The following is a 27,092-nucleotide window of genomic DNA, read 5'->3' as shown; positions in this document are numbered from 1 at the left end:
TCTTTTTCTTTCTGCTGTATCTACTTGTGTTGCAGCACCGAAATTTCCCCATGTGTGGACAAATAAAGGTATATCTTATCTTATCTGTTTGTTTACAGAATCCAATCCAATCCAATCCACTTTAGACAGAACCACACACATACACAAGACACATGTACGCTCTCCTTGAATCCGACACCTTAACGTGGTGGAGAGGTTTGAGTGCCCTAATGATCCCAGGAGCTATGTTGTCGGGGGCTTCAAGCCCCTGGTAGGGTCTCCCAAGGCAAACAGGTCCTAGGTGAGGTCAGACAAAGATCGGTTCAGAAGCCCCCTATGATGACAAAAAGAACAAGGCCGTTTACGTCGCCCGGATCGGTGTCACCGGGGCCCCATCCTGGAGCCAGGCCTGGGATGGGTGCTCGATGGCGAGCGCCTAGTGGCCGGGTCTATCACAACGGGGCCCGGCCGGGCACAGCCCGAAAAAGCGACGTGGGGCCGCCCTCCCTTGGACCCACCACCCGTAGGAGGATCCATAAGGGGCCGGTGCAAAGAGATTTGGGCGGCAGTCGACAGCAGGGGCCTCGGCGACCAGATCTCCAGACACAGAGACTAACTCTGGGGACATGGAATGTCAACTCGCTGGGGGGGAAAGAGCTTGAGCTTGTGCGGGAGGTTGAGCGATACCGACTAGATATAGTCGGCCTCACCTCCACGCACAGTTTGGGCTCTGGAACCCATCTCCTCGAGAGGGGCTGGACGCTCCACTTCTCTGGTGTTTCACGCGGGGAGAGGCGGCGGGCTGGTGTGGGCTTGCTTATAGCCCCTCAGCTCAGCCGCCACGTGTTGGAGTTCACCCCGGTGGACGAGAGGGTCGTGTCCCTACGCCTTTGGGTGGGGGACAGGTCTCTCACTGTTGTGGCGGCCTATGGGCCGAACAGCAGTGCAGAGTACCCGGCCTTCTTGGAGTCGTTGGGAGGAGTACTGGACAGTGCACCGACCAGGGACGCCGTTGTTCTACTGGGGGACTTCAACGCCCACGTAGGCAATGACAGTTACACCTGGAGAGGGGTGATTGGGAAGAACGGCTTCCCCGATCTGAACCCGAGCGGTGTTCAGTTATTGGACTTCTGTGCTAGCCACGGATTGTCCATAACAAACACCATGTTCAAGCACAAGGGTGTCCATCAGTGCACATGGCACCAGGACACCCTAGGCCGGACTCAATGATCGACTTTGTTGTCGTGTCATCTGACCTCCGGCCGCGTGTCTTGGACACTCGGGTGAAGAGAGGGGCAGAGTTCTCAACCAATCATCACCTGGTGGTGAGTTGGATCCACTGGCGGAGGAGGAAGCCGGACAGACTTGGCAGACCCAAGCGCATTGTGAGGGTCTGTTGGGAACGTCTTGCGCAGCCCTCTGTCAGTAGGGTATTCAACTCGCACCTCCGGGAGAGCTTCTCCCATATCCCGGGAGAGGCTGGGGACATTGAGTCCGAGTGGACCATGTTCTCCGCCTCCATTGTTGATGCGGCTGCTCGGAGCTGTGGTCGCAAGGTCTCCGGTGCCTGTCGTGGCGGCAACCCCCGAGCCCGGTGGTGGACACCTGAAGTAAGGGATGTCGTCAGACTGAAGAAGGAGGCCTATCAGGCCACTCTGGCTTGTGGGTCTCCTGAGGTTATCGACAGGTATCGGCAGGCCAAGCGAGCCGAAGCTTGTGCTGTCGCAGAGGCAAAACCTGGGAGGAGTTTGGGGAGGCCATGGAGGAGGTCGGCCCCAAAGAAATTCTGGCAAACCTCGACTGGAGATGTCGTCGGATGGTGGAAGGAATACTTTGAGGATCTCCTTAATCCCTCAGTCACGTCTTCCGAAGAGGAAGCAGAGACCGGGGACTCAGGGGCTGACTCACCCATCACCCAAGCTGAAGTCACTGAGGTTGTTCGCAAACTCCTCGGTGGCAGGGCTCCGGGGGTGGATAAGATCCGCCCTGAGTACCTAAATGTTAGTTTCTTAAGTTTCACTTCTCTAAGTTTCACGTCTCATGCCTGACAGCTAGGGGGCGATACTGTTCTGTTTACCTGTTATACGTGTCTGGGTGGGACCGAGGGAGACGTTTGTTGTGTGGCTAACGTGAACGTGGTGTTCACGAAATAAATGAACCAAATCAAAGTGGAGTTATTATTTGGACTAACATTGGTAGCAGAGGATGGTTAGTAACTACAGAGTCCCGCCATCGTTTGAAGAGGGAAAACCCTATGAAAGCTGGAAGAATGAAGTCGGCATGTGGATTAGAGTTACCGATTTGGAGAAAAAAAAACAAGCTCTTGCCGTGGCGTTGGCGCTATCTGGAAGAGCACGGGAGACGGCGATGGAAATTCCGGTTGATGATTTAAACAAAGACACGGGAATTGCCACTCTTTTTGGTAAACTTGATAGTTTGTTCCTAAAAGAAGAAAAAGATCGGATCTATGAAGCGTACACGAACTTTGACCGGATGATGAAAAGCGGAAACGTGTCCATGGTGGACTATATTATTGATTTCGAACAGCGATATTCGCGTATGCGCAATTACAACATGGAGCTTCCCGATGCAGTTTTGGCTTTTAAACTGCTGGACACCGCGTGCTTGGATACGACGGACAGACAGCTGGCTCTAACTGCGTGCACAGATTTGACATTCGCCTCTATGAAGTCCGCTTTGAAGAGAATATTTAGCGGGAAAACGATTGCAACTACAGAGGGAATTAGTCAAGAATCTGTTTTTGCAACGGAGCAGCGACGTCAAAACAGGCCCTGGCAACAGGATTCCAGAGCGAAAACTCCACTGCCCGGTACGAACCCGCTGGACAAGTTCGGACGGCGGTCAAAGTGTGCTGTATGTCAAAGTACGTTTCATTGGGCGAAACACTGTCCACACAAAGGTGAGAGTGTTCAAATAATTGAAGAAAAGACAAACGTGGAAGAGTGTAACATTACACTGTATTCAAAAGAATCGCCAACAGATGCAGAAATATTCATGACTGAATGTTTTGGCTCCGCTATAATAGACACTGCTTGCACTAGGACAGTGTGTGGACAACAGTGGCTTGACGACTACATTAATGTGTCTGGAAAGAAAAACATAAAGTCTATGATAAAAACTGAAACACAAAGTCATAGGCCCTTCAAGTTTGGAGATGGAAAAGTGGTGCACTCTGTCAAAAAGGTTACGATACCAGCTAAGTTTGGCACCACAAAGTGTAATATAGAAACCGAAGTTGTTCCTATTAATATCCCCTTGCTTTTGAGCAAGACATCTCTAAAAAGGGCAGGAACAGTTCTGGACATGGAAAATGACAGTGCTGTGATGTTCAATCAACCCATCAAACTGGACTTTACAAGCTCGGGACATTACTGTGTGAACATAATCGACAGTGAAGATAAATGTTTTGTTAATGCTGATCAGATATTAACAACTACTGAGGAAGAAGTGCTGACAAGCACAGACAAAATGGACACAAGCGAGAAGACAAAAGTTTTAGAGAAACTTCATAAGCAGTTTGGGCATGCTTCTGCTGACAAACTACAAAGGCTTTTAAGTAGTTCTGGAAACAAAGACACAGAATGCATTTGGCTTACTACAAAAGGTTGTAAGTCAGTGTGAAGCATGTCAAAAGTACTGTAAGACCAAACCCAAACCTGCGGCTGGCCTACCACTGGCTTCAACGTATAATGAGACTGTAGCTGTAGATCTGCACGAGCTTGAGCCAGGGGTGTGGTACCTACATATCATTGACCAGTTCACTCGATTTAGTGCAGGAAGTGTCTTGACCACCAAGAAATCCTCTGAGATCGTTAAACATTTTATTCATGATTGGATCAGTGTGCACGGCCCACCACGAAAGTTGTTCAGTGACAATGGTGGGGAGTTTAATAATGAAGAAGTGAGAGACATGGCTGAAAACTTTAATATTGAAGTAAAAACCACACCAGCATACAGCCCCTGGAGTAATGGGCTGTTAGAACGGCACAACCAAACTTTAACAGAGATCATACTCAAAGTGAAAACTACTACTAGATGTGACTGGAGCACTGCCATGGACTGGGCTCTTATGGCAAAGAACTGTATGCAAAGTGTCCATGGTTACAGCCCACATCAGCTTGTGTTTGGGCAGAATCCTAACCTACCTTTGGTGTTGATTGACAGACTACCTGCTCTAGAGGGCACCACTAAAAGTGAGTGGGTTGCCAAACACATTTCAGCTCTGCACACTGCAAGGAAGGCCTTTACAGAAGCAGAATGCTCCGAACGAATACGGAGAGCGCTAAAGAAACAGATACGTCACAACGATGAGAGGTATGAACAGGGAGTCAAAGTGTTTTACAAACGTGTGGACTGTCCAGAGTGGAAAGGGCCTGCGGTGGTCATTGGGCAGGACGGTGCTGTTGTTTTTGTTAGACACGGTGGCACCTGTGTCAGAGTTCACCGACTTAGGCTGAGGAAAGCCAATCAGGAACATGAGGAACCTCAGACCAGCTGTGATAAAGAAAACAATGAGGACGAACAACACTCATATGACATAAATGAGGATACCGAAGAGACAAATGCTGAAAACAATGACAATGATCCTCCACCCGCTCATGAATATGCTGGGGCAGAGAGACGGGGTGCTGGAAATATAAAGACTGGCCAAATTGTTACATTCAGAAACGCAGAGAGTGGTGTTTCACGTACTGCTAAAGTGTTAGGACGTGCTGGAAAAGCCACCGGAAAATATAAGGACTGGTATAACTTTGAGCTGCTTGAGCCTGCTGAGGTGGCGGGAAACAATGAAGCAGTGGATCTGTTACAGCTGGAAGATCTTCAAGTTCAGGCTCCTGGTGGTGACACATGCGAGGATGTTTTTGTCACTAAGGATTTGTCATTTGATGAAGCCAAGTCCAATGAAATAAAAAGTTGGATACAAAACGAAGTGTTTGAGGAAGTTGAGGACAAAGGAGAAAAGTGCATTTCCACTCGGTGGGTGTGCACTCTAAAAGAGACTGAGAACGGATTAGTACCAAAAGCCAGGCTTGTTGCACGAGGATTTGAGGAGCTACAAGTTTCTGAGCTACAAAAGGACTCTCCAACCTGTGCTTCAGAGTCCCTGAGGCTCTTAGTGGCAGTCAGTTGTCAGAAACAATGGCAACTTCGTTCAATGGACATAAAATCTGCCTTCTTACAAGGACTGGAACTATCTAGAGACATTTTCATCAGACCTCCTCCAGAGGCTAATAGCACTGGGGTACTTTGGAAACTGCGAAAATGTGTGTATGGTCTAGCTGATGCCTCACTCTATTGGTATAACCGAGTGAAAAGCATAATGATTGAAGCAGGAGCTGTCATATCTAAAGTTGACCCTGCAGTTTTCTACTGGTTAGATGAGGACAAAAATGTAACTGGTGTACTAGCTTGTCATGTTGATGATTTCATTTGGGGAGGTACACAAATGTTTTCTATGACTGTCATGCCTCATCTCAGATCAAAGTTCAATGTTGGTCGTGAAGCTCAGGATAGCTTTTCTTATGTGGGTGTGGAGTTGGTTACTTTGGGTAAAAAGGTACAAATACACCAAGAGACATACATTCAACATTTACATCCCATACCTCTCACACCCTCACGGGCAGCAGAGAAAGGCTCACCCCTCACTGAAGCAGAACAAGATCAGCTCAGATCTAAGATAGGGCAACTTCTGTGGGTTGCCAGACAGAGCAGACCTGATGCCATGTTTGATGCAAGTAACTTAGCATCAAATCTTAAACAGGCTACTGTACAGACTATTAATGAAGCAAACAGAGTTGTGTGCAAACTGAAGGCTAAGTCTGTTGAGTTGAATTTCCAGCATCTTGGTAAAGACAGTAACTTAAAATTAGTTACTTTCACTGATGCATCTTTTGGTAATCTGTCAGATGGAGGAACTCAAGGTGGGCACTTTATTGTTTTGATGGGTGACAATGGATGTTTTTCTCCTATCTCATGGCAGTCAAAGAGAATCAAGAGAATTGTTAGAAGTACACTTGCAGGTGAAACTCTAGCAATGTCAGAGGGAATTGACAATGCAATTTTTCTTTCAACATTGTTCTCTGAACTTAATGCAGGAAGCACTGAACATCCTGTACCAATAATCTGTGTCACTGATAACTTTTCTCTTGTTGATGCACTGAAGTCTACCAAGTTTGTCACAGAAAAACAACTGCGTTTAGAAATCAGTTCAATCAAAGAACTAATTCAAACTGAAAAGGTCCTTCAAGTGTTGTGGTCTGAAACTAAAGAGCAGCTTGCAGACTGCCTTACTAAAAAGGGAGCTTCCTCGGCCATGCTTCTTAAGGCTCTCCATGAAGGACATTGGACTGTTAAATAACTGTTCAACAACAACACTTACACTCAGGTTATGTTGTGTTGCTGTGTGTTTTTTTGTTTTTATAAAGAGAGTGAGTTTGTTAGTTTCTTAAGTTTCACTTCTCTAAGTTTCACGTCTCATGCCTGACAGCTAGGGGGCGATACTGTTCTGTTTACCTGTTATACGTGTCTGGGTGGGACCGAGGGAGACATTTGTTGTGTGGCTAACGTGAACGTGGTGTTCACGAAATAAATGAACCAAATCAAAGTGGAGTTATTATTTGGACTAACACTAAAGTCTCTGGATGTTGTAGGACTGTCTTGGCTGACACGTCTCTGCAACATCGCGTGGCGGTCAGGGACTGTGCCTCTGGACTGGCAGAGATGGTGGTCCCTCTGTTCAAGAAGGGGGACCGGAGGGTGTGTTCCAACTACAGAGGGATCACACTCCTCAGCCTCCCCGGGAAGGTCTATTCCAAGGTACTGGAGAGGAGAATCCGACCGATAGTCGAACCTCGGATTCAGGAGGAGCAAAGTGGTTTTCGTCCTGGTCGTGGAACACTGGACCAGCTCTATACCCTCCATCGGGTGCTCGAGGGTTCATGGGAGTTTGCCCAACCAGTCCACATGTGCTTTGTGGATCTGGAGAAGGCTTTCAACCGTGTCCCTCGGAGTGTCTTTTGGGGGGTGCTCCGGGAGTACGGGGTCCAGGGCCCTTTGCTCAGGGCTGTCCGGTCCCTGTGTGACCGGAGCAGGAGCTGTGTTCTCATTGCCGGCAGTAAGTCAGACTTATTCCCAGTGCATGTTGGATTCCGCCAGGAGCTGCCCTTTGTCACCGGTTCTGTTCATAGTTTTTATGGACAGAATTTCTAGGCGAAGTCAGGGGTCGGAGGGGGTCCGGTTTAGGGACCACAGGATCTCATCTCTGCTGTTTGCAGACGGATGTTGTCCTGATGGCTCCATCAAAGGTCACCGGACCTGCAGCATGCACTGGGACGGTTTGAAGCCGAGTGTGAAGCGGCTGGGATGAGAATCACCACCTCCAAATCCGAGGCCATGGTTCTCGACCGGAAAAAGGTGGCTTGCCCTCTTCAGGTGGGTGGGGAGTCCTTGTGGAGGAGTTCAAGTATCTCGGGGTCTTGTTCACGAGTGAGGGAAGGATGGAGCGTGAGATCGACAGGCGGATCGGTGCAGCGGCTGCAGTGATGCAGTCGCTGCATCGGACCGTTGTGGTAAAGAAGGAGCTGAGCCGAAAGGCAAAGCTCTTTATTTACCGGTCGGTCTACGTTCCTACCCTCACCTATGGTCATGAGCTTTGGGTAATGACCAAAAAGACAAGATCGCGGATACAAGCGGTCGAAATGAGTTTCCTCCGCCGGGTGGCTGGGCGCTCCCTTAGAGATAAGGTGAGGAGCTCGGCCACACGGGGGGAGCTCGGAGTAGAGCCGCTGCTCCTCCACGTTGAGAGGAGCCAGCTGAGGTGGCTCGGGCATCTGTTCCGGATGACTCCTGGGCGCCTCCCTGGGGAGATGTTCCGGGCATGTCCCACTGGGAAGAGGCCCTGTGGAAGACCCAGGACAACCTGGAGAGACTATGTCTCCCTCGGCTGGCCTGGGAACGCCTCGGGATCCCCCCAGAGGAGTTGGAGTAAATAATAAAGGTAAGTAAAGATCCATCCTGCCTAAGTGCATTCTGACCGATGTCCACTCCGCAATCACAACTCTACTGAACTAGCCAGTAGTAGTGAAGCCTTCATATTAAAATTTTGTTATTTCAGGAGTCGCTCTAACAATTTCCATTCTCAGTGAAAAAGTTTACAAACTAGACATTTTTTATGGTTTTATATTTTATTTGCGATAAACCACAAAACACGGAATAATAACACTAAACAATTGAGCCATGACAATAAATAGATTTTGGTAAATACATATACAAAATGTACATAAAAATGTATATAATATAATTAAATTGACGTATACAAACAAAATAGCATTAATGAGCAAATGTTCTGATGTATTGTAAAGGAGCAACACAACAGCTTTAGACCATGAGCAAGACTTTAAAGGTCCCATAACATGCAAAATCGACTTTTCAGAGCTTTTAACCTTCTTACATTGCTATTTGTGCTTCATATATGTACCCAGAGTGTTTTTTTGATTGATTCCCGCAGTTTTTAGCTATATTACAGACTATCTCCTTTCCTCGAATCTCCAAACTGACGGGCGGTGGGGCAAGACCGCGTCATAAGGGCAAGCACGCGTCACCATCCCCCCTCTCCCTCCCTCCCCTCCCGCCTGTCTCCCTACAAGCCCATCCGGGGTTTTTCTGCTTCGATTTACAACGAAACACGGCTCAAAGAGGCCCAAAACTTCATTAATGATATCACACTCTTTACTATTATCACAATGGTGAAGGTTTATGTGGCAGTTGATGCAGCAACCGGGAAAATAAACGGATAGAAGTTCTATCCGATACCGAAAAACCAGGAAATAAGAGCGCGATGGACATAAGACTTTTTATATATATATATATATATATATATATATATATATATATATATATATATATATATATATATATATATATATAGATCTATAGATATATCTGTTCTGCGCACGCTGTAGAATCAACACCAGATTTATTTAGTCTCAAAGTAGTGTTGATCTGAAGTTCTATCGTTTTCACTCAGTCGCGCGGAGCACCTCTTATGGCAAAAAAGAAAAGAAATGAAATGCGTCCACGTTGGCCTAGCCACATGAAATTTGGAAAAGTGATAGCGCTCCCTGTGACGAGTAACACACACAGAAAGCATTCGCTGTAAGACTTGTCCTAGGTTTTTGTGCATGCGGTATTTCGTGCTGTGCTGTGTACCTAGGAGAGAGGCGGAGGAACTCGAAGGCCAGATGGTGGTCGGACAGAGAGAATGCAATGTCGGGGCGATAGCGATCAAAACATGGACGCACTGGAAGGCGGTCGCACGGGTGGCGAGAGCTATCATTGCCGCAAGCGGCTTAAATTTATATTGTTTTCAGCCTTTAAACATGCTCTTGAGTATCTTTAGTTTGACATCTCATGTTTTAGAACTAAAACTAAAATGTTTATAACTGCTGTTTCCCACGGGGATAACTGTGTAAATCCATTTGCAGCCAGTAGATGGTGCCAACACTCAGATAAACCTTTCACCGCATACTCTTGCCATGGATCTATTGAAGGCGTAATGGACGATTTTTCACCGATTTGAGAATTCAAGCGGAGCGAATTCCGCACAAAAAAGCCTCACGGTTAGACGTGCGTTTGTTTATTAGTGCGACGGATGGCATCGCATCTCTCGTCTCCGTAGATTTCCGTCTCTTTAGAGCCAGCTCGAACTGTCTTTTTCCATCTTAATTTTGTCCCGTACACTGAGGGAACTATACTATGATAGATCCATGCGCTTAGACACAGGGAAGCGTGCTACTCTCCTGGGGACGAACCGACGAGGCTGCAGGTGAGCAGTAGGTGCGTTTTATGATTGATACGTGGCAGGACTAATCGGCAGTCCACGCCACGAGGAAATGAGACTCAGATTTGGCGCCAAAAATCGTCCATTCCACCTTTATTTTATATCTGGATATTGCGAGGTTAAAGCTGTTGTGAGTCGCCCCAGTGGCCAGTCCATTGGTACTACAACAACATAAATTAAGCATTTTTCCCAGAGTGCGCAACTTGAAAACAAACTGGTCGTGTTTGACTGACAGGGATCTACAGCTTTAACAAAGGTCATTTTTTTTTGTGTGTGTGTCTATTTTCAGGTCATTTGCTTTATTCCGGTTCAAAATTCTTCAGTTTAGTTAAAATAGGTTTGAAATATTTAGCTTTGGCTTTAAGCGAGCCGCGTCACTTGATGCTACTTCCGGGCCACACAACTACCGGAAAAAGATAGCCGCTAAAGGCTAAACTGCGTCATGACTAAACGTCACGCGCGGACGAGCGTCGGAGAACCTGGCGCTCCAGGTTGTATATGTGGGCATTTAACGACATTTAATGAAACATCATCAAACGTTTACAAAGTAGTACAAAGTAGTTGGAGATGTAATCGCTAACTTAGATTCGGGAGCAGGACCACGCCTCAACCTCTTACCTCCCCAGCAACCACACCTCCACTCTTTAACCACGCCTCTTATTACCCAGAAGGCCTATATATGCAAAGGCCAATCCCAGCATCTCTTGTTGTCTCTGCTCTCTCGACAGAGAGACAGTACAGCGCGTTCATTCAAACCAACCATGAGCCATTTCCTCAGATTCTGATCCGTTCCCAATCCGAACAATTCAGTCTGAAACATTCAGTCGGTCAGTTCCCCCGAGGACTCACCCAGCGTGATTCCACAGCTCCAAACACCATCAGCTCCTCCGCACCTGCGTCTCTCACGGACCCAACTTCCGGGACACTCCATGTCACCTCCGGGCGTCCACACACACAGAACACCGACCTCCACTCCACAGCAACGGCCTGGACCCACGCGCTCTCCTTCTCGCTCTCTGCCCCTCATTTTAACCGAGCGCTATCCGAGCTTCCGGAGCGGGGCACGGCTCCCGCGCCGGCCGGCGCGCTCCGTGTGCCACTCCGTGTGCTGCGCCCAGGCGCGCGTCTCCACTCAGGTGGACACCAGAGACCGTACCGCAGCGGGCGCACCGGGCCGAAGCCGGTGGACATTTCTTTCAGACGCTACGTCAATAAATATCCATGTTTTCGTCAGCCTCACTTCCTGGTTCCACGTCCGTCTGGAGGCGCGCAGCCGATGACGTCACCATTGCTCCACGGGCCGCAGCTCGACCTCTCAGCTCCCCCTGGTGGCGGGAGCCAGGTTGTACAACTCAATTTAAAGCAAGATTAAACAACGTTCATAGGGAGTCGGCAATGCCCCAGCTTGTCTTAACAATGTCGAGTTCAAACGCTCCCTCTTTTCTCAATCTTTCATCAATTCTCATCACCTTTGCTGCAGCTGCACTCGACTCCCTCAACATGCGTTCCTCTATCCCTCCTCTGTACCTACATTCTACTGCATGTACCATCAACGCACCATCTTCTACGCGCTGGCTCTTTACCATCCACTATCATTCTGGCTTAAGCTAACCTTTCTTTAGCCCTCTGTTCATGCTGTTCATCGTTCCTACTCTTCTCACGTGAACTCTCAAGCTTCCTTTTCTTTTCTCATGCAACCTTCACACCTCGTAGGCTCACAATTCATGCTTCCACTAAATTACTTTCATGTCACATTCAGCTGTCCGGCTTCGCCGCCACATGTTAGCCACAGGTATCTTCTAAGATTCTGTTTCTAGCATTCCAGCAGGTTCTCATCTTCTCATTCGCATATTACCTTAAGTCTAATTTTCCCAGCTCTTGCTTTCACGCTACCTCATATTACCATGTTTGCCTTGCAGCTCAACGCGCAGCTCAACGCGCAGCTCAACGCACAGCTCAATGCAACTCGCATCTCTCAGCTCAACGCACAGCTCACAGCTCAATAGCTCAGCTCACAGCTCAATAGCTCAACTCACAGCTACAGCTCACAGCTCAATAGCTCAACTCAGTTACAGCTCACAGCTCAATAGCTCAACTCAGTTACAGCTCAAAGCTCAATAGCTCAACTCACAGCTACAGCTCAATAGCTCAACTCACAGCTACAGCTCAATAGCTCAACTCACAGCTACAGCTCAATAGCTCAACTTACAGCTCACAGCTCAATAGCTCAACTTACAGCTCAATAGCTCAACTTACAGCTCACAGCTCAATAGCTCAACTTACAGCTCACAGCTCAATAGCTCAACTTACAGCTACAGCTCACAGCTCAATAGCTCAACTTACAGCTACAGCTCACAGCTCAATAGCTCGACTCACTGCTACAGCTCAATAGCTCAACTCACAGTTAAAGCTCACAGCTCAATAAGCCCAACTCACAGCTACAGCTCAATAAGCTCAACTCACAGCTACGGCTCAATAGCTCAACTTACAGCTACGGCTCAATAGCTCAACTTACAGCTACGGCTCAATAGCTCAACTTACAGCTACGGCTCAATAGCTCAACTTACAGCTACGGCTCACAGCTCAACTTACAGCTACGGCTCCCAGCTCAACTTACAGCTACGGCCCACAGCTCAACTTACAGCTACGGCTCACAGCTCAACTTACAGCTACGGCTTACAGCTCAGTCACAGCTCCGAGCTACTACTCTCAGCTACAGCCCTCAGCCAACCCACATGTCACAACTTACAGCTCAGTTACAACTACAGCTCAGTCACAGCTCCGAGCTACTACTCTCAGCTACAGCCCTCAGCCAACCCACATGTCACAACTTACAGCTCAGTTACAACTACAGCTCACTCAGAACCCGCCGGCAGCCACACTCGCCCCAGAGCAGCCACGCTCGCCCCAGAGCATCCACGCTCGCCCCAGAGCATCCACGCCCGCCCCAGAGCATCCACGCCCGCCCCAGAGCATCCACGCATGCCCCAGAGCATCCACGCTCGCCCCAGAGCATCCACGCTCGCCCCAGAGCATCCACGCTCGCCCCAGAGCAGCCTCGCTCGCCCCAGAGCAGCCATTCATCCCTCCCTTCATCACTCATCCCACTCTATTCCCCCCCTCCCCTTCCCCATTCATCCAAACCATTCGACCCCTTCCCCATTCATCCCACATCCCACCCAAGCTTTTCCGCGTCCTCAAAGCCCCGCCCGCAGCCACACGCTCGCTCAGAGCCCCGCCCGCAGCCACACGCTCGCTCAGAGCCCCAGCCACACGCTCGCTCGGAGCCCCGCCGCAGCCACACGCTCTCACAGAGCCCCGCCGGTAACATGTTCACTCCAAGCACGAACCTGACCAGCAGCCGCGCCCACGCGCTTGCCCCGACCCACGGCAGCGTCCTCATGCTCGCCCCAATCCACGTATTCATTTCCCAGAGCCTCTCTCTGAGCCACCGGGCACAGGGACGTTTACCACAGAGCCACCGGGATACGCCCCTCTGGTTCTCAACAGTCTCTCCTTCGACCCTCTTCTCGCACAGAGTCCGTTCTCCACTCGATCTTTCGACTCTTCATTCATCCCTCCCTTAATCACTCATCCCGCTCTATTACCCCCCCTCCCCTTCCCCATTCATCCAAACCATTCGACCCCTTCCCCATTCATCCCACATCCCACTCAAGCTTTTCTGCGTCCTCACCAGGGTCTCATCGGGCACCGGGATGCAGTCTCTCTCCGGAACAGTCACCGGGCACCGGGATGCTCATCCATCTCACATTCCCTCCTTTTCAGAAGAAACATCTCTCAACGTGCATCTCATCCACCGCGCATTGGTTGGTGTATCGGAGACCGCTCGGAGCTCCGGCCCCTTCCAACCCATTCCAGCTGCCGTAAGCACTGGACGGTCCTCAGGCGCTTAGTCTCCTCTACCAGGCATTCACATAATCCCAGAATTATAACCCACTATCGTTCTGGACATTTTGGGGGTTTGATCAGTCGGAAGGCTTATTCAACACCTCTCGTAGATCAATAAGGGATATCTTATTATGCGCAACTCATAATACTCAGTCTATTCCCCTCTAAGAATCCGTCTCCTGCATCGCTCATTCTCAAGTCACCGTAATTGACCAACTCCTACTCTCGATTCACCGTCCCAAATCCGACGCTCTACAATCGCTTCAATTCCTACTCCTCAATACTACTACCCTCATATCTTTCATTCCTCTCATTCTCAATCTCATTCAGCTCAACTAAATTCCCTCATTCATCGCTCATATTGACTTATTTGCTACCCGCAACTCGTTAACTTCTAAACCCATGCAAACATTTCGCTCTCCACTCCAGAGCAAGGAGACTCCACCATAAATCCAGTTCTATCGACTGCTTGTCCAATCCTATCACTCTTGCATCTTATTCTCCATCTACTTCCGTCGACGACCACAAACGCTAAAACACTATTCAAACGTACCAGAATTAACCCTCGTCTCAGTAACAGACGGACTGCTTTCGATTTCATCCAGCTACTCTTCAAGAGAGCTTGGCTTTCCAGCTCCTCTTCCCCCGTGCCACTCGTAACATTATTTTCAGCCAGGCTTACGTCAAGATCCAGATCAAATTCCTTCATTTTAAATCATTTTGGGGGTTCTGAATCGGCTGGGCTGATTACCCGAGACAGAGCCCCCATCCTGAGTCTCTACCCAGCCATCTCATCGATCTCTCTCTCATCTCATCGATCTCCCTCTCATCTCATTGATCTCTCTCTCATCTCATCAATCTCTCTCTCATCTCATCGAGCTCTCTCATCTCATCGAGCTCTCTCATCGAGCTCTCTCATCGAGCTCTCTCATCGAGCTCCCTCATCGAGCTCCCTCATCGAGCTCCCTCATATCGAGCTCCCTCATATCGATCTCCCTCATATCGATCTCCCTCATATCGATCTCTCTCATATCGACCTCTCTCATATCGATCTCTCTCATATCGATCTCTCTCATATCGATCTCTCATCGATCTCTCATTGATCCATCATGACTTATCAATAAACATTCTTTCGTATTTCATTGTTGTGGCGTGGTCCTTGCTAGTGAAGTGTAGTTGGAGATGTAATCGCTAACTTAGATTCGGGAGCAGGACCACGCCTCAACCTCTTACCTCCCCAGCAACCACACCTCCACTCTTTAACCACGTCTCTTATTACCCAGAAGGCCTATTTATGCAAAGGCCAATCCCAGCATCTCTTGTTGTCTCTGCTCTCTCGACCCCACCCTCCCACCCCATGTCTCTATCATCGTCACCTTAACACATAACCATCCATGGAGGGGGGGTTCTGAATCGGCTGGGCTGATTACCCGAGACAGAGCCCCCATCCTGAGTCTCTACCCAGCCATCTCATCGATCTCTCTCTCATCTCATCGATCTCCCTCTCATCTCATCGAGCTCTTTCATCTCATCGAGCTCTTTCATCTCATCGAGCTCTCTCATCGAGCTCTCTCATCGAGCTCTCTCATCGAGCTCCCTCATCGAGCTCCCTCATCGAGCTCTCTCATATCGAGCTCTCTCATATCAATCTCTCTCATATCGATCTCTCTTATATCGATCTCTCATCGATCTCTCATCGATCCATCATGACTTATCAATAAACATTCTTTCGTATTTCATTGTTGTGGCGTGGTCCTTGCTAGTGAATGCCACTAAAGAAATCAGATCCTCTGATGGAAGTTGTCCAAGACTTGGAAGAAATCAAGTCAGCGCTAAACGGCCTGTCTAAAGATATCGCCACCGTGACGCAGCAGCAAGTGAAGCTAGTGGCACTGGTGGATGAAGTTAAAGAGCTACGGGAACGTCTAGAGGAAAAAGATCGGGTCATAAATGGATTGGAAAGACGTATTGATGACCTTGAACAATACACACGAATGGAGGACGTAATTATTAATGGGCTAGAAACAAAACATCGCAATTACGCACGAGTAGCTGCTGGCGCCGGTGCCATGGTGGGACCGGACGCACCGGTGGAGGAGTTGCTAACACTGGAGCAACAAGTAGTTACATTTCTCTCACCTAAGACATCAAAGTTGATCCGAAGGAGATTTCGGCCTGCCACCTGCTTCCCCGAAAGCGTAGCAATGCCAAACCTGCGATAGTGGTTTGCTTTGTGAACAGAAAGCACAAAGTGGATCTGCTGCACCAGACACGCAAGCTAAAGGGGAGCATGGTGTACATCAATGAACACCTCACCAGCAAGAACACAGATATTGCAAGACATGCGCGAATTCTGTGGAAACAAAAGAAAATACAAGCGACATGGACCAGGAATGGTCGTGTTTTTATTCGTCTAAATGGAACACCTGAACAAGCACGAGTGATCACGGTAAGGGACATCAAAGACTTGGAACAGTACAAATGAGGCAAATACTATTTAAATATGACTTTTCTCTGACTGAAATGACTTATGAACTTCACGAAGATGATCGTTTGTTTTGGATTATAGGGATGATACTTTCTTATTTAATGGACTATGAACTCTATGAAGATGAACCTTTCGTTTGGATTATGGAACAACTTGTGTTTGGACTAGTGGAGTTTTCCATACATTTTGCCATTATTTTTGTTATTGATACTATTATTATTTATATATATATTTTTTTTTTCTTACAACATGCCAGAACTTGGATCCATGGTAGAACAAAATACACACTTAAATGATGAGACCATTAATGAAATAGATGATCCAACTGATTTCTACAATAACTTAAATTATTTAAATGTTAAACATGGTAAATATGATGTTGAAAAGGATATAGATCCTGATACTTATTGTAGTCAGACAAATTGTCAATATTACACAGAAGAACAGTTTAAGAGTACAGTGAACATGGAACATGCTTTCTCTGTGATACATTTTAATAGTAGAAGTCTTTGGAGCAATTTTCCATTTATTAAAGATTATTTAAGATTATTCCCAAAGTTTAGTGTAGTTGCTATTTCTGAAACATGGTTAGATGAGGATAAAGTCTCAGCTGTTGAACTGGAAGGATATGAACTGTTTGTAGTGAATAGAAAAGACAAGAGAGGAGGTGGAGTTGCTCTCTATGTAGATTCTAACCTGCATTGTAATCGTATAGAAAGCATGTCTACTACAGTTGATAATATGTTAGAGTGTGTCACGGTTGAGATTCACATGGAGAAACAACAACAAAAATAACTGTCTGTTGCATATATAGAACACCTGGTTCTTCTCTGGATCATTTTAATGAGTTTATATCTAATATGTTTCACTCAATTGGAAATAAGTCTTACATTGTCTGTGGTGATTTTAATGTTGACCTGCTTAACCCAGGTGGACACAAGAAAACCACAGACTTTATCAATACTTTTTATAACAGTACATTATTTCCAGTAATAGTAAAACCAACTAGAATAACAACAGAATCAGCAACATTAATTGATAACATATTTACAAATGAAATTGGTAAAATTGATGGAGGTCTTTTAATGACTGATATTAGTGACCATCTTCCTGAGAAGAGCTGGAAAAACAAAAAATCAACAGATAATAATGGATTCGATATGTTTTTAGTCAAAAATATCATGGAACATATTGTCAATCCATTTACTCACATCTGTAACCAATCTTTTAAAACAGGAATTGTTCCTAATCAAATGAAAATAGCAAAGGTTATTCCCTTGTACAAAGGCGGTGACAAACATTTGACTTGTAATTATCGACCCATTTCTTTACTTTCACAATTTTCAAAAATATTAGAGAAATTGTTTGTTAAAAGATTAGATAACTATGTTGAAGTTAACAATATAATAAATGAGTATAAGTTTGGTTTTAGAGCACACAGGTCCACAACAATGGCAGTTGTTAATCTGGTTGAAAATGTTTCCCAATCATTAGATCAAAAACTCCATACAATAGGTTTATTTCTGGATTTACAGAAAACATTTGATACAATTGACCACACAATTTTATTACAAAAATTCGAAAAATATGGCTTTAGGGGAAAAGCAAATTCTTGGTTAAATAATTACTTATCAGATAGATTTCAATATGTTCATCTAAAGGGAGCTGAGTCTAGTTGTCAGTGAATTAGTTGTGGGGTGCCACAAGGCTCTGTTTTGGGCCCAAAATAATTTTTATTATATATTAATGATATCCAAAAAGTATCTGATGTTCTTAATTTTATCTTGTTTGCAGACGATACCACAGTTTACTGCTCAGGTCAAAATCAGGTCAAAAGTTGGTGAAGGTGATGGAGAGAGAACTGCATGAACTAAACAACTGGTTTGCATTAAATAAATTATCATTGAACTTAAATAAAACAAAATGTGTGGTATTCAGTAACAAACATGTAGATAATGATATCAAAATTAAAATAAATAGTTATGAAATTGAAAGAGTCAATTATATTAAGTATATTAATAGAGTGATCATAGATTGCAAAATTACATGGAAAACACATATACAAAATGTACTGAAAAAAGTGTCAAAAACTATTGCAATTTTATACAAATTGCAGTATATTTTGAACAAAAATGTTTTATATTCACTTTACTGTTCTCTCATTACTCCATATTTAACATGTGGTATTGAGATCTGGGGAAACACATACAAAACTAGAACCAAACCAATTTTCATTCTACAAAAAAAGGCCATTAGACTGATCAATCATGCATCTTATAAATCGCCGAGTCACCCTTTGTTCATTCAATCTAAGCTTTTAAAATTTTATGATTTGGTAGACCTGTATACTGCTAAATTTATGTATTTAGTTAAATGTAATCAAGTCCCTACATCATTGAGGATAAAGTTTACCCAGAGAGAAAGCAAATATAATTTAAGGGGAACGTGTATATTTGACAGACCTTATGTGAGAACAACGCTGAGGGAACATTGTTTGTCAAGTAAAGGAGTTAAATTATGGAACAATTGTTGCGATGAATAAAAAAATGCCATTTCTTTATTTATGTTTAAAAGGATCTTTAAGGAAACAATCATAGAAAAATATTTAGCAGAATGAAAACGCAGCTTTGTTATAATACCTTGAATGCTTGTGGAGGATACTTGTGAGCAGACTGTCCAGTGTGATGTAGTGTTGTTTTTGTTGATGAACTGTTGCTTGTGAACTATAAAATGTCCACCAATGTTGAGCGTTTGAGAGAAGGGTAGGCACAATAAGCCTTGGCTTCTGCCTACACCTGGTCAAAAAACATTTATGTATCTCGAATTTACTTTTGTGCTTGAATGTTGAGCACCTTTTGCTGTGATTACTTAGATGTGAGAAATTGACAGAATGAGTCTGGTGATGATTTATGGACTTGAAAACATCAGAGAAGCCATGTCAGTTACAGAGAAAACGTCAGTAATCGAGGAAATGTTTTTGATTGTCGGACAGGTGATGATTTTCTTATGAGGATTCATCAAACTAGTGTGGATGAAGCTAAATGCTACTCCAGGTGTGTTTTTGATGAGGGAACAATGTTAGAACAGAGTTAAAGGACTGCACGGGGCAGCGTGAAGCTCACCTGAGGGACTGCAGGGGGCAGTGTGGAGCTCACCTGAGGGACTGCAGGGGGCAGTGTGGAGCTCACCTGAGGGACTGCAGGGGGCAGTGTGGAGCTCACCTGAGGGACTTCAGGCGGCAGTGTGGAGCTCACCTGAGGGACTGTAGGGGGCAGTGTGGAGCTCACCTGAGGGACTTCAGGCGGCAGTGTGGAGCTCACCTGAGGGACTGCAGGGGGCAGTGTGGAGCTCACCTGAGGGACTGCAGGGGGCAGTGTGGAGCTCACCTGAGGGACTGCAGGGGGCAGTGTGGAGCTCACCTGAGGGACTGCAGGGGGCAGTGTGGGTCGTCCCGTAGAGTGGTCAGGAGCTCTGCTGAGGGTCCTGGATGGTTGTAGCTCAGGTCTAACTCTGTCAGATGGGAGTGGGCGGAGCTCAGAGCTGAGGCCAGAGAAACCCCGCCCCTCCTAGAGACGAGACATCCTGACAGCCTGTAGACACACAAGGACACTTTCTTGAATCCCCTCGTCCTTCCACTTGATCTGTGCACTCATGAGAAGGACAAGTCTCATTATTGAACTCTGATTATGTGGTAGTGTGGGTTTGTTGTGTTTATGTGTGTGCGACTTTAAACATTCACTTTTATATCTAACATTGCTCTGAAGATCACATTTGAGAATAAAAAAACAAAAGCCAGGGTGATTTTTCCCTTTCTTAGGTTGTGACACTTTCTTCTGGTCAGTTTGCTCTCTTGTTATGACCAATGTCAAGCCAAAATATTCAAAAGCCACGAGAGACCAGATGTAAGAGTTTCTTCTTTTATTCTTGGTTTTGTTAAAGTTTGAATCTTTGTTTGGTTTGTAAAAGAAAGAAGAAACCTATGCCCCAAAAACAAGTAACACCTGAGAGATGGACCAAACAGAACGATCAGGTACGACACCTGGTCAATAGGGTTGGCCCAACCCTATTGACCTTATTCTGCCACGCCCACTTCTTACACTTTTTGACACGGATCAGCACGTCCGTTGCAACCACACTTCTGGTCGAGAGGGAACTCCGTTGGCATAAATGTAGAATGGGGGCAAAGTCTCGCTGCTAAAATATGCTATAGAGTAGATTCATTTGTGATCGACCACAGGAAAAAACGCCACAAGTCGGCGTCAGTGAAACTGAGATATAATAGGTATTTTTTTTCAAATGTGTGATTTTCGTTTTTTTTGCAAAATGTGCTAGTTGAAGTTATGAATAAGCCCCTGTGTGCTTCAGATAACAGTATTCATTACCTTAAAAGTACACATTAAGCTGTTAAAAATGGGTAGTTTTCGTGTGCCGCGCTGGGGGCGTTACCCTTTTTTCAGCCACGTACTGTTGACATTTTTCCACCAATCAGCTGCGAACCACATGGCTACAGCTGCATGCTCTGAACCACATGGCTACAGCTGCATGCTCTGAACCACATGGCTACAGCTGCATGCTCTGAACCACATGGCTACAGCTGCGTGCTCTTAACCACATGGCTACAGCTGCGTGCTCTGAACCACATGGCTACAGCTGCATGCTCTTAACCACATGGCTACAGCTGCATGCTCTGAACCACATGGCTACAGCTGCGTGCTCTTAACCACATGGCTACAGCTGCGTGCTCTGAACCACATGGCTACAGCTGCATGCTCTGAACCACATGGCTACAGCTGCATGCTCTGAACCACATGGCTACAGCTGCATGCTCTGAACCACATGGCTACAGCTGCATGCTCTGAACCACATGGCTACAGCTGCGTGCTCTTAACCACATGGCTACAGCTGCGTGCTCTGAACCACATGGCTACAGCTGCATGCTCTGAACTACATGGCTACAGCTGCGTGCTCTGAACCACATGAGTACAGCTGCGTGCTCTGAACCACATGAGTACAGCTGCGTGCTCTGAACCACATGGCTACAGCTGCGTGCTCTTAACCACATGGCTACAGCTGCGTGCTCTGAACCACATGAGTACAGCTGCGTGCTCTTAACCACATGGCTACAGCTGCATGCTCTGAACCACATGGCTACAGCTGCATGCTCTGAACCACATGGCTACAGCTGCATGCTCTGAACCACATGGCTACAGCTGCGTGCTCTTAACCACATGGCTACAGCTGCGTGCTCTGAACCACATGAGTACAGCTGCGTGCTCTTAACCACATGGCTACAGCTGCATGCTCTGAACCACATGGCTACAGCTGCATGCTCTGAACCACATGGCTACAGCTGCATGCTCTGAACCACATGGCTACAGCTGCGTGCTCTTAACCACATGGCTACAGCTGCGTGCTCTGAACCACATGGCTACAGCTGCATGCTCTGAACTACATGGCTACAGCTGCGTGCTCTGAACCACATGAGTACAGCTGCGTGCTCTGAACCACATGAGTACAGCTGCGTGCTCTGAACCACATGGCTATAGCTGCGTGCTCTGAACCACATGAGTACAGCTGCGTGCTCTGAACCACATGGCTACAGCTGCGTGCTCTTAACCACATGGCTACAGCTGCGTGCTCTGAACCACATGGCTACAGCTGCATGCTCTGAACCACATGGCTACAGCTGCATGCTCTGAACCACATGGCTACAGCTGCATGCTCTGAACCACATGGCTACAGCTGCATGCTCTGAACCACATGGCTACAGCTGCATGCTCTGAACCACATGAGTACAGCTGCGTGCTCTGAACCACATGAGTACAGCTGCGTGCTCTGAACCACATGGCTACAGCTGCGTGCTCTGAACCACATGAGTACAGCTGCGTGCTCTGAACCACATGAGTACAGCTGCGTGCTCTGAACCACATGGCTACAGCTGCGTGCTCTGAACCACATGGCTACAGCTGCGTGCTCTGAACCACATGAGTACAGCTGCGTGCTCTGAACCACATGGCTATAGCTGCGTGCTCTGAACCACATGAGTACAGCTGCGTGCTCTGAACCACATGGCTACAGCTGCGTGCTCTGAACCACATGGCTACAGCTGCGTGCTCTGAACCACATGGCTACAGCTGCGTGCTCTGAACCACATGGCTACAGCTGCGTGCTCTTAACCACATGGCTACAGCTGCGTGCTCTGAACCACATGGCTACAGCTGCGTGCTCTGAACCACATGGCTACAGCTGCGTGCTCTTAACCACATGGCTACAGCTGCGTGCTCTGAACCACATGGCTACAGCTGCATGCTCTGAACCACATGGCTACAGCTGCGTGCTCTGAACCACATGGCTACAGCTGCATGCTCTGAACCACATGGCTACAGCTGCGTGCTCTGAACCACATGGCTACAGCTGCGTGCTCTGAACCACATGGCTACAGCTGCGTGCTCTGAACCACATGGCTACAGCTGCGTGCTCTGAACCACATGGCTACAGCTGCGTGCTCTTAACCACATGGCTACAGCTGCGTGCTCTGAACCACATGGCTACAGCTGCGTGCTCTGAACCACATGAGTACAGCTGCATGCTCTGAACCACATGGCTATAGCTGCGTGCTCTGAACCACATGAGTACAGCTGCGTGCTCTGAACCACATGGCTACAGCTGCGTGCTCTGAACCACATGGCTACAGCTGCGTGCTCTGAACCACATGGCTACAGCTGCGTGCTCTGAACCACATGGCTACAGCTGCGGGCTCTTAACCACATGGCTACAGCTGCGTGCTCTGAACCACATGGCTACAGCTGCGTGCTCTTAACCACATGGCTACAGCTGCGTGCTCTGAACCACATGGCTACAGCTGCATGCTCTGAACCACATGGCTACAGCTGCGTGCTCTTAACCACATGGCTACAGCTGCGTGCTCTGAACCACATGGCTACAGCTGCATGCTCTGAACCACATGGCTACAGCTGCATGCTCTGAACCACATGGCTACAGCTGCATGCTCTGAACCACATGGCTACAGCTGCATGCTCTGAACCACATGGCTACAGCTGCGTGCTCTTAACCACATGGCTACAGCTGCGTGCTCTGAACCACATGGCTACAGCTGCATGCTCTGAACCACATGGCTACAGCTGCATGCTCTGAACCACATGGCTACAGCTGCATGCTCTGAACCACATGGCTACAGCTGTGCTCCCCGTGTTTTCCTCTCAAGAGACATTATTCACTACTCCAGACTGTCTTCAGAGCTTACATTCCCTGGACTACATTGCAACGGAACTGAGGTACTTTTACTCTAAAGTATTGCTTTAACTCTGTGTTTTAAGGCGGTCTCGTCATCACTTTAGAATCTTACTTTTGCCTCGGGCACCGGAGCAGACACGGAGAAATGCTAAGCTAACATGCTGCTTCAGTGCACTCTACATTATAAATACGGGCTTGAATTTAATGTGACCACTTTCTGAATAATTAACCCTTCGGGGTCCGGAGCTTTTTTGGCCGTTTTTGGGAACCTTCAATTTTGCCCGGATATACTACATTAAGAAATGTTTACCAGACAAATGTTGGGTATCTTTTTTTTTCAGCACAACCTCACCTATATGATCAGTTAGTTAGTTTTTCACTTTGACATACTATTTCAACATACTGGACCTTAACACACACTGAAAACACAAAGTCCGTCTAGAAAAATTATGTTTTTTTCATTGTAAAACCCTCAAACATGCTCAACCAAGCATTTAAAAAGGTTCAAACTGAACCACAAGGTGCAAATATGAACATATAAAAGTATTCTTGTGATATATACAAGCATTAAACCACTATTTACAATAAAAAGTAGGTAAATCCACAGGCGTTTTTCTATTTGTGCTACAACAGTTTCTGTCCAAAATGTCCAAAATGACACAGAGAGCCACACAACAGGCCTTGCACTTCCATGTGAGTGATGTTCAGAAGGAACTCTAAACCAGGTCCAACCCAGGTCTAAACCAGGACTAAACCAGGTCTAAACCAGGTCTAAACCAGGTCTAAACCAGGACTAAACCAGGACTAAACCAGGTCTGAATCAGGTCAAAACCAGGTCAAAACCAGGTCTAAACCAGAACTAAACCAGGTCTAAACCAGGACTAAACCAGGACTAAAGCAGGTCTAAACCAGGTCTAAACTTGATCAACATGAAGTGTGCCCCTCATTTTGCTTCACAACAACTATTCTACTGACAATAAAAAACTTGAAATACTAAAACTCTTCAAAACTATTCAAAAACAGCAGAGATTCCTCTCGTTCGTTCTTTCTCTTTGACTAATTGTCATGTGACTGAATGTTTACATAGTCGTGTGCGTCCTGAACATCCGGGTTAGCACAAGCTAACGTTTTTTTCAGTTCCTGTTTATCACAAAAGACGACAAAGTTATTATAATAAATGCAACGCGCGCAGAAAAGAGCGCATATTTTTCCGCACATTTTTAATGGAATTGAAATGATCATAACTTCGGTTTTATTCGGTGGATTTACACAAAACACGTACTCAGACGTAGCGTCAGCCGTCTACGTCACTTAGTTTTCATGCTGCGTGGTCCTAAAGCCGAGGGTTAACATCACGTAGTCTCTTGAAACTAGCTGTTTTTGGATGGTATAATGTCTGTATCTTCGTGTTTTTTACAGTTTTTTTTACTGTAGCCCGCGTTAGCCGCTTTAGCTTGCTACATTCCAGGCTAGCACCGGGCCGTGTTCTTTGTTCCTGGCTTCAGCATAACAAATACGGGCTTGAATTTAATGTGACCACTTTCTGAATAATTAACATCACGTAGTCTCTTGAAACTAGCTGTTTTGGGATGGTATAATGTCACTATCTTCGTGTTTTTACATGCTGTTTATCTTATTGACAACAACTGTGTAAAGTTTCAGAGCTCTAGGAACAGGCATTTTGGTGCTGTTGACCTTTTTGTATCAAAAAGTATATTCGGAACAAGTGATCCAAATATGTGCCAACATATGCCAAACTGTTTTATTACAATTTTAGCTCCTCTATGATCATAAAACATACATTTTGAGGGTTTGTAGGCCACTAATATCTATAATAACTGCTAAAAATAATGTATGTGAAAATGTGTAAATATGAGTTTACCCATGAATTTCCCATGTAGAGGTGAAAAAAAATAAAAATAAATTAATAATATTTTTATTTTATTTTTGCATTTGTACAATAATACATATATCTAACAAAATGCGCGTCCAGAAGGCTAATAAAATCAGAAAACGTGATGCGTAAAATCTAGTCCCTCCTGCCAAAAAATCTAGGCTCTTTACAGCCTTACGCACGAGAATACAGGGATTCTGTGTGTAGGACCCCTAAGTCCCGCCCAGTATTCTAAAGCTATTCTTATTGGCTAGAATAATATGTAAATCAAAGTCTGCTACGTGACTGCATGCTAGCGCTATCTCGATGTCAACATCCGGAGACTCTAGCAAACAAACCCGTCGACAGAAAAATTGGTGGATGATCTCATTCTGTAGCTAACAGTCTGAAGAAAAGATCAATGCCAAACATTATCTTATAAGTCAAACAGGTCATTTGTTATGGACGGAGAAATGCGCCAGACGAGCCTTAATCCTGAATATCGTCAAAGAAGAAAACTTTGCTTACTTGACAATATCTCGAAATCGGATAACTTCAGGAAAAATACAAGTGGATATTGTTTTTCAATGGTTTCTTATGGACAGACTGAGAGACGTTGCGTCCGTCAAAAACAGCAAACAGGTAGGACATGCGTTTGTAAAAGTTGAGACTTTCTCACAAACTATTGGTAATTGCTTATTGGGGCATTATTATTCAATGTAAATCAATGAGATATTTGTTTTGTTGAGAAAATAAGCTTTAAACCACCTTGCTGGCATTGACCACGGAAATAAAAGTGATGATGTAAGAGAATATTTGAGATATGGCAAATGCGCGCCGGCGCGCAGGTGGATGGTAACAGGTTAAAAATGTACCAAATGGGTAATGTTTTTACTCTGAATAAGAAAATGTATTGAAATTTCATGTTCTGCAACAAAGCACTTATTTAGAAATCCATTCTGCTCTAATAACTTCATACATCCAACCAACTGATCCAAATAGAAATATATGGAACACATTCTAGTAAAGTATTGCATGTTTCATGGTCTGAACATCTTCTGCACAGATCAGCTTCTGATCAGGTCCACAGCTCCTTCTCACCTCGGCCGAGAGGAGTGCAGCACAAACAGCATATTAAAATTACTATTCCACCTCGTTTGAAGCCGACGGCCACAAATATCTAAAAAAAATATATATATTATTGTCGGTGTAATCCCTCATTTGTCCAGGCGTGTTCCATTGTAGAAAAAGCTTCAGTTGTAGTCATCTGGACTCAGTTAGAGTCTAACGGAGTCCAGATGACTACAACTGAAGCTTTTCTACTATATTATTATTTTTTTAATTAAAAAAAATATCGATACTGTGACTGAGTATCGATACAGAGTCCGTGACGATATATTGCTGTTTCGATATTTTGAACACACCCCTAAAATGGACTGGCCTCCTACTGGTGCCCAGAGTAAGGACAAAACATGGGGAATCTGCGTTTCAGTTTTATGCAGCTAAAATCTGGAACAGGGCGGCAGTAGCTCAGTGGTAGAGTGTTCTGATCCGAAGGTCGGCGGTTTGACTCCCGCTCTGGTAGAGCAGTCAGATCCACTGGCCCGCAGGTTGGAGGTCCAATCACAGCTGCCTCAGGTGAATAATGCCGTTGCATAACACACGTGCATTTGTTTATCAGCGCGACGCATCGCATCTCTCGTCCCCCGTAGATTTCCATCTTCTTCTGA

The 27,092-nt window shown here is 46.0% G+C and overlaps 1 protein-coding gene across 17 annotated transcripts in view; it reads right to left on the bottom strand.

Moving 5' to 3' along the window:
• Window positions 1-27,092, bottom strand: part of LOC140354724 (NACHT, LRR and PYD domains-containing protein 3-like) — a 334,575-nt gene that overhangs the window by 72,464 nt on the left and 235,019 nt on the right. For 14 of the 17 annotated variants that reach the window (XM_072439924.1, XM_072439932.1, XM_072439926.1 and 11 more), the window contains one exon: window positions 19,655-19,825. The exons of the other annotated variants lie outside the window; for them this stretch is intronic. In XM_072439924.1, coding sequence (XP_072296025.1) covers window positions 19,655-19,825 — 171 coding nt within the window. The remainder of the gene's footprint in view (window positions 1-19,654; window positions 19,826-27,092) is intronic. 17 annotated transcript variants of the gene reach the window in all.

Source organism: Eucyclogobius newberryi, unplaced genomic scaffold (assembly GCF_026437365.1).
Source record: "Eucyclogobius newberryi isolate DKJ021-1_F unplaced genomic scaffold, fEucNew1.0.hap1 SCAF_11, whole genome shotgun sequence".
NCBI classification, from domain to species: Eukaryota; Metazoa; Chordata; class Actinopteri; order Gobiiformes; family Gobiidae; genus Eucyclogobius; species Eucyclogobius newberryi.
The sequence above is the reverse complement of the archived record's forward strand: the minus strand, read 5'-3'. Positions and strand labels throughout refer to the sequence as shown.